The 7,419-nt window shown below is 42.1% G+C and overlaps 1 protein-coding gene and 1 pseudogene across 3 annotated transcripts in view; one reads left to right on the plus strand and one right to left on the minus strand.

Moving 5' to 3' along the window:
- Nucleotides 1–428, minus strand: part of LOC134873464 (E3 ubiquitin-protein ligase TRIM39-like) — a 2,702-nt pseudogene extending 2,274 nt beyond the window's left edge.
- The window catches only part of abcb9 (ATP-binding cassette, sub-family B (MDR/TAP), member 9), a 22,300-nt gene extending 15,366 nt beyond the window's left edge, over nucleotides 1–6,934 (plus strand). For all 3 annotated transcript variants that reach the window (XM_063897078.1, XM_063897077.1, XM_063897079.1), the window contains 9 exons: nucleotides 594–724; nucleotides 1,200–1,405; nucleotides 1,727–1,924; nucleotides 2,002–2,130; nucleotides 2,742–2,930; nucleotides 3,713–3,886; nucleotides 4,549–4,708; nucleotides 4,796–4,932; nucleotides 5,460–6,934. In XM_063897078.1, the coding sequence (XP_063753148.1) occupies nucleotides 594–724; nucleotides 1,200–1,405; nucleotides 1,727–1,924; nucleotides 2,002–2,130; nucleotides 2,742–2,930; nucleotides 3,713–3,886; nucleotides 4,549–4,708; nucleotides 4,796–4,932; nucleotides 5,460–5,774 (1,639 nt within the window). In that variant the 3' untranslated portion in view covers nucleotides 5,775–6,934. The remainder of the gene's footprint in view (nucleotides 1–593; nucleotides 725–1,199; nucleotides 1,406–1,726; nucleotides 1,925–2,001; nucleotides 2,131–2,741; nucleotides 2,931–3,712; nucleotides 3,887–4,548; nucleotides 4,709–4,795; nucleotides 4,933–5,459) is intronic.
- The last annotated feature ends 485 nt before the right edge of the window (nucleotides 6,935–7,419 follow it).

Here is a 7,419-nt window from a genome sequence, read left to right on the forward strand (position 1 = left end):
CTCCCTGTTCCCTGAGACTTACTTTCACTGTGAGTCTTTGTTCTGGAGAAACTCTCGCTCAGTGTGTGGATTCAGCAGCTGCTTGAAGTGGAAGGTGTTCCAGGATTCCCTCCTGTGGACGTCCTCTCTCAGTGGAAGAGCTGTCGGTGTGAAGTTGAATCTTATAGTCCGTCTCTTAGCAGGTGTGTGTGTGTGTGTGTGTGTGTGTGTGTGTGTGTGTGTCGTCTCAGCGAGGCAGTATAACTTCCTGTTTCCTGGTTTGCCTCGTGTAAGTAGTTCCTCTATAGCCCAACATTAGCCTCCTTTAGCTTAGCGGTGGTGACCTGAAGTCATGTGGCGGTGCTCTAGTTCCTTTATAGCCCAACGTCAGCTTTTACTTCAGAAATCATAAAGTGGTGTTAGTATGTGGACGTTATCCTGCTGAACTAAACGTTAGTTTGACACTGATATTATGTTCTGACATAATCCAAAATCAATGGAGAAATGCCATTGGACCAGGGAGATGCTGCCTTCAGGGGCCACTGAAGAAATACGACATCCCTGCACCAATCTATTCCTTCCAATGCTTCACAACACCTCTACTCTCTCCTCAGCTCTCTTGCAATGGGAGTACGTGGAGGAGTCTTCACGCTGATGTTTGGAAAATTAAACCTTCGTCTCAGGAACCATCTCTTCAGGACGCTGATGAGGCAGGAAATCGCCTTTTTTGATGAAAACCATACAGGTATTGAACCACCATCCCTTCATTTGTACTGGTGATAATTCCCTTCAGTAGATTATACCATAGTACAGAAACACTCTGAGACCAGTACAACTTTAGAAATGATCCCCAGGTTAAAGTTTTAAATTATTAGCATCAAAATATACGTATAGTTCATATATAAATATAGATATACTTTATAGCTTAAAATAAAGCACTGCAGAATGTAGTGGAGTAGAAGTACTTCAAAAAATACTTCAAAAGCCCTGTACTTTAGTTACAATACTTCCATTCATCAAAATGTATGCCGTCCTTTATTCTAAAGTGTCAAATGTATTCCTGCTAATTATCCCCAGTTTGCAAACATGTAACGGACGTCCAATTACGTATTTCTCCCTGCAGATGTGTTGGAACAACGTCACTTTGTTTTGTACCCTAACCACGTAATGCTGTTACTCTGCTGGTGTTGCTGTTTCCTCCCGCCTGTTCCTCTGTGTAGGGGACATTATTTCCCGTCTGTCGGCGGACACCACGCAAGTGAGCGACCTGATCTCGCAGAATATCAACGTGTTCCTGCGGAGCGTCGTTAAGGGCGTCGGCTTCTTCATCTTCATGTTCGGGATGTCCTGGAAGCTCACGATGGTCACCATCATGGGATTCCCCTTCATCGCTGTCATCTCCAAGCTTTATGGAGATTACTACAAGGTGACGTAGATTTATGGAGCGAATGTCTTGATCATTTTAGTTGTAGTAACAAGCAATACAAAGTGCAAAGTGCAGACCAAATTTCGTAAACATCCGAGTAACTATATGTGACTATGGACTCAATAGGGGGCGCTAGAGAGCATGCTTACCAAACACTTATGAGTCATTTCACGGCAGATGTTTTAGTTTTGTGCCATGCCTGACGTCTAAAAAAGTAGAGGCCATGATGTGATCACAATCCAATGGTTTATATTTAGTTTCCATTGGATTTATCCATCGTTTGCATCGTTTTTTAAAACCTTTCATTCTTTTTATCTTCAGAAATTGACCAAAGAGGTGCAAACGACCCTTGCAGAGGCGAATAAAGTTGCAGAGGAAACTATTTCGGCGATGAGGACGGTTCGCAGCTTCGCTAACGAGGAGGGGGAGGCCGACTCGTACCTCAGCAAACTCCTGGTCATGTTCCAGCTCAACAAAAAACAAGCGCTGGCCTACGCTGGATACATGTGGTCAAGCTGTGTACGTATCACAACATGTAAAAACCAACCTCCGTTTTGTGTAATGTTGTTTACTTATCTGTGGTTTATGTTGTGCAGGTCTCGGAGCTTGCTTTAGAGGTCGCTGTCCTCTACTACGGCGGGCATCTTGTGGTCACCGGGCAGATGAGCAGCGGCTCTTTGATATCGTTTTTTATATACATGCTGGAACTGGGCGAATGTCTCGAGGTATTTCATCAGTTTCATTTCTTTCTTTAGTTTGGTGTGTGTGAAGATTCTAGGCAGTTAATCAGAATTATAAATACTTAATTTATCCTCCAGGGAATCTGATTTTGCTCCGTTTTCAAAATAAAACTAAAAGTATAAAGAATACAAACATTTAAACCTAAAAACTTAAAGCAATAAAATAAAGATATTAGGAAATGAAAATACATTCAGAATACATTAAAGTTGTTTATTTTTCTGTAGTTTATGTTTATCGACCGATTTAGACAAATGTTTCATTTCGTATTGCCTTTTTTTATTTAATTTGAATAAAAGTATTTCTTTTGTATTTCTTTAATTTGATCTCTTTGTGCCCCTTTTTGTAGAATTTCATATAAATATTTTAATCTTTTTTATCTGTTTATTTAGTTTTATTCTGAAATGGGGATAAAGTATGTCCTCATAATGTCATCTCAATATATGCAGTTTTCTGGGAGTTTTTTTCCATTATCTGCTGCATAAAAAATTAAGCGCTGCTTCCTTGGTTTAGTTTTGACTCTAGGACAGAAAGCATTGTAACAGAACATCTGAATGAAACCATTGCATCTCAAAGTCCTGTGTGCTCTCTCCTGCAGAGCGTTGCCTCGGTGTACACGGGGCTCATGCAGGGAGTCGGGGCGGCAGAAAAAGTGTTTGAGTATCTGGACCGGGAACCCAAACACCGGGCTGACGGCGCCGAGGCTCCGGACACTTGCTTGGGTCTGGTGGAGTTCAAGGACATCACGTTTGCCTACCCGACACGCCCCGACACCGATATTCTCAAGGTTCGTTCTCGGGGATCTTTCTGCTGGGATCAAGGCAATTTAAATCCGTGTGACTGGTGGAGCTTTTCCCCCCAGAGGAACGAATGGGAAGTGCACGAGATCAGAGCCCAGAATCATCCAAATTTGAGGTCATACTGATTTGCCATACGTTATCGTAGGATCAAGATCCCAAGCTTAATCAGCTCTCCAGACTCTCAACGTTATTGGACTACAAGGTTTTTTTGAAAGATGGAACGGTTTTCCTAAAATCCCAGTTTTAGTTTTGGTGCATTTTTCAGGTGCTATAACGGGTGGGTATGGGACGGAATGTTATGACATCATCACTTAGAGAGTAGAGGGCCTTTAAAATCTCCTGTAAAAAAATATCTTAAACCTGCCGTAAATCCCATAGTATTCACTCATTTCACATAACTCTGGATGATTTCTGTAGATAAATTAGTCAGCGCTGTCTCAATGCCTTCATTAAATCAAATAGACTCACAACTCTGGCCCAAAAGGGACCTGGAGTGACAAAAACCCCAGCTGCCTCACCCATAGAAGCCTGTGTTCATTTTGTATTTTATCGGCCGTTTTACTTACGTTGATATAAATATCTTATCTTATTTGGTAATTCTTTATAGTTGTGATTGCAGCTTGTTACTTTGACTTCTTATAATTAAATACATGTTTTTATTCTATTATGTTTATTTATCTTATTCATTTTATCCTGAGGGGAGCATCTGTAATTGTCTATATTTGACCTGTAGATGAATAAATCCTCCCTGATTTGACGTATTTTGCAGGGAGTGTCGTTTACGCTGCGTCCTGGGGAGGTGACGGCCGTCGTGGGGCCCTCGGGCAGCGGGAAGAGCTCCTGCGTGAGTCTGCTGGAAAACTTCTACCGTCCTCAGAGAGGAGAGGTCCTGCTGGATGGGAAACCTGTTCACACATATCAGCACGAATACCTCCACTCCAAGGTTAGAACGATTGAAACACCCATAGAGCGGCTGCATCCTTACAGAAAGCTCAGGAAGAGGCCTGATTTTCAAAATAATAGTCACATAAAGTGACCATCCTTAGTGGAAGTTCTGGAAGAGCCATCTTTTCAAAATAAAAGCCCAATATAGCTACTATATCCTCAAATGAAGCCCAGGAAGAGGCATGTTTTTCAAATTAAAAGCAAAATAGAGTTATGGTTTCCTTACAGTTATCTCAGGAAGACGAAGGTTTTTCAAAGTAAAAGACCCATAGAGTTACTATGTATACAGGAAGATCAGGTAGAGGCATCTCGTTTTTTCTAAACAAAAGCCCCGTAGAGTTACATGGGGCTTACAGGAAGCTTAGAAATAGGCATGTTTTCAAAGTTAAAGTCTGCAGAGCTTCTGTATCCTTACGAAAAGATCAGGAAGAGGTATGTTTTTCAAATTAAAAGACCTATAGAGTGACTGTATCATTACAGGAAGCTAATGAAGAGGCCTTCTTATTTTTTTAAAGCCAGATAAAGTTAACAGGAGTCTCACTTGAACAGGCATGTTTTTCAAATTAAAAGACAGACAAATGTCAAGTGTGTGATATTGGGCTGTATAAATAAACTTTGATTGATGGATGATTAATAATTCCTCCGTTGTGTTGTTTGCAGATCGGTCTGGTGGGCCAGGAGCCGGTGCTGTTTGCGCGGACTGTGGAGGAGAACATCACCTATGGTCTCACTGACGTCCCAATGGAGGCCGTGGTGCAGGCCGCCACCAAGGCCAACGCTCATGAGTTCATCAGCAGCCTCCCGACAGGCTACGAGACGAGTACTGTTACGATGCATAACGAAAAATCCTGCAATTTATCCTATGCAGATGCGGGTCAGTAACGTTACTACCCTGATTGCTTCCCAGGTGTTGGAGAGAAAGGCACCCAGCTGTCGGGGGGGCAGAAACAAAGGGTGGCCATTGCAAGAGCGCTCGTCAGAAAACCTCGAGTCCTCATCCTGGACGAGGCCACGAGCGCCCTGGACGCAGACAGCGAACACATCGTGAGTGAAGAGCTGCAGCAGTCAGTAATGTGTGAGAGGGCTGTTAATGTGCAGCAGCAGTCAGTGAATGCATCACTTTCACTTAGGTTTGTAACAGTCAGTGAATGCATCACTTTCACTTAGGTATGTAACAGTCAGTGAATGCATCACTTTCACTTAGGTTTGTAACAGTCAGTGAATGCATCACTTTCACTTAGGTTTGTAACAGTCACTGAATGCATCACTTTCACTTAGGTTTGTAACAGTCAGTGAATGCATCACTTTCACTTAGGTTTGTAACAGTCAGTGAATGCATCACTTTCACTTAGGTTTGTAACAGTCAGTGAATGCATCATTGTTCAAAGCTGTTCTGTCATTCACAGTGAGAGAATAGAGCAGCAGTAAGTGAACGCATCACTGTTCAACTGTAAGCAAATGTCATGTTGTGTTACGTTAGGTTATGTGTCAAATAGCTAAGTCACCAGTAGCTGTTTTGCATGTGACAGAAGAAGCGTTTGGATCCTAACGAGTGTCTGCTCTCTCTGCAGGTCCAATCGGCTCTGAGCAGCATCATGCAGGACCACACGGTGCTGGTGATCGCCCACCGGCTCAGCACGGTGGAGAAGGCGGACAACATCATCGTCATCGACAGGGGCCGCGTGGCCGAACAGGGGTCCCACAGCCGGCTGATGGCCAGCGAGGGGCTTTACTACAAGCTGGTGCAGCGGCAAGTGCTGGGCATCGAGACGGGGGCCGAGGTCCTCAACCCCCCGCAAAACCTCAGCTGGAAATCTGACGGCGGACGGCGGAGGAGGCAGAGCAGCAGCAGCAGCAGCGAGGCGGAGCAGAATATGCGCTACTGAGATTAAACTGCAGGTTTTATGGTGAATATGGATATGTAGGGATTCAAACCAGCAAAAGGAGAAGCAAAGCGAGTACAAAGACACAGAAAATTCACCAGGAAGACAGAAGGATAAAGAAAAGATGCAATATTACCACAAAGAGACACAGAATGGCCGCACACATTACACTTACTTTTCTGTTACACATACCCAAGCTTCTTCAAAAAGAGAGGAAATCTACAAAGAGCAAGGATGTAATGCAAGGAGATTCAAAAGAACTACAGAAAGAAACGTAATGACTTCAAAGACACCAGAACGACAGCCACACAACTGCTATAAGAAAGAGCTAAACTACCACAAAGAGACGCTAATACCACAAAGGGAAACAATGGTATTGATGGGAATTGAGGAATTGAAACCTCATGTACTGGAGAGGAAGTTTGTGCAGATACACGTTAAGTTTAACCACCATCATGCAAATAGACGACATCCTGCAGCTAAATGTGCACCACAGGACACTGAAAACACTCGACTGAAATCCAGGATCTTTATTATCACTGAACACATGGCATTCTGCTATACAATGTACACTTTAATACAGAAAAGTTATTCAAAGTGACTTCAGAGAGAAACAAAATACATGATTCAAAGAGACACTAAAGGGAGACACAGAGACACTAAACTACGGACAAATAAACAACAAGAAATGGAGCAAAATCAGAACAAAGAGGTTTAGAAATGTACAATTTATTCAATAACCCACCTCTATTTAATGTGAAACCTGATCATGTCTGAAGCCTGTCCTGTGAAACCCGCAGAGCAGCACCATGGAGTTTAAATAAAGTTGAATGTATTAAAACATATCAGAGAGAAGCTGGAACTAAAACTTGAATGCACTTTATATATCAGCTTTATGTTGCCGGTGTCTTACTGTTTGAGGTCTGTGAACGTGTCATCGTCTCACTCCTGAATGATAAATGATTGCTTTGTTTGTGCTTTTTATGTTTTTATTCTCTGTTCAATTACATAATAACTGTTTAAATAATGTAATCCCACAAATAAGCTGCAAAATCAGGTGCCTTTGAGATCTGTGGTGGTGTGTGGTGATGAGGAACAATGACAGACTGTAGAGATGAAGTGACTCTGTGAACTGCTGTCAATAAATACATATATTCATTAAACACCGTGAAACCTGCGCTCTGCTTAATGAAACCTGCCTGGTGCACGGACGGTATTCAGGAGTACACAATGTATTTCACTGAGTGTAAATGCATATTATTGGACAGAAATAGCATCACCTTTAACTCATTTCATTAAAAGTACTCAGGTCTTGTACTTGAGTAAAGTAGAAGTACTCAGATCTTGTACTTGAGTAAAGTAGAAGTACTCAGGTCTTGTACTTGAGTAAAGTAGAAGTACTCAGATCTTGTACTTGAGTAAAGTAGAAGTACTCAGATCTTGTACTTGAGTAAAGTAGAAGTACTCAGATCTTGTACTTGAGTAAAAGTAGAAGTACTCAGATCTTGTACTTGAGTAAAGTAGAAGTACTCAGATCTTGTACTTGAGTAAAGTAGAAGTACTCAGGTCTTGTACTTGAGTAAAGTAGAAGTACTCAGGTCTTGTACTTGAGTAAAGTAGAAGTACTCAGATCTTGTACTTGAGTAAA

The sequence above is a fragment of the Eleginops maclovinus genome, chromosome 12 (genome assembly GCF_036324505.1).
Source record: "Eleginops maclovinus isolate JMC-PN-2008 ecotype Puerto Natales chromosome 12, JC_Emac_rtc_rv5, whole genome shotgun sequence".
NCBI classification, from domain to species: domain Eukaryota; kingdom Metazoa; phylum Chordata; class Actinopteri; order Perciformes; family Eleginopidae; genus Eleginops; species Eleginops maclovinus.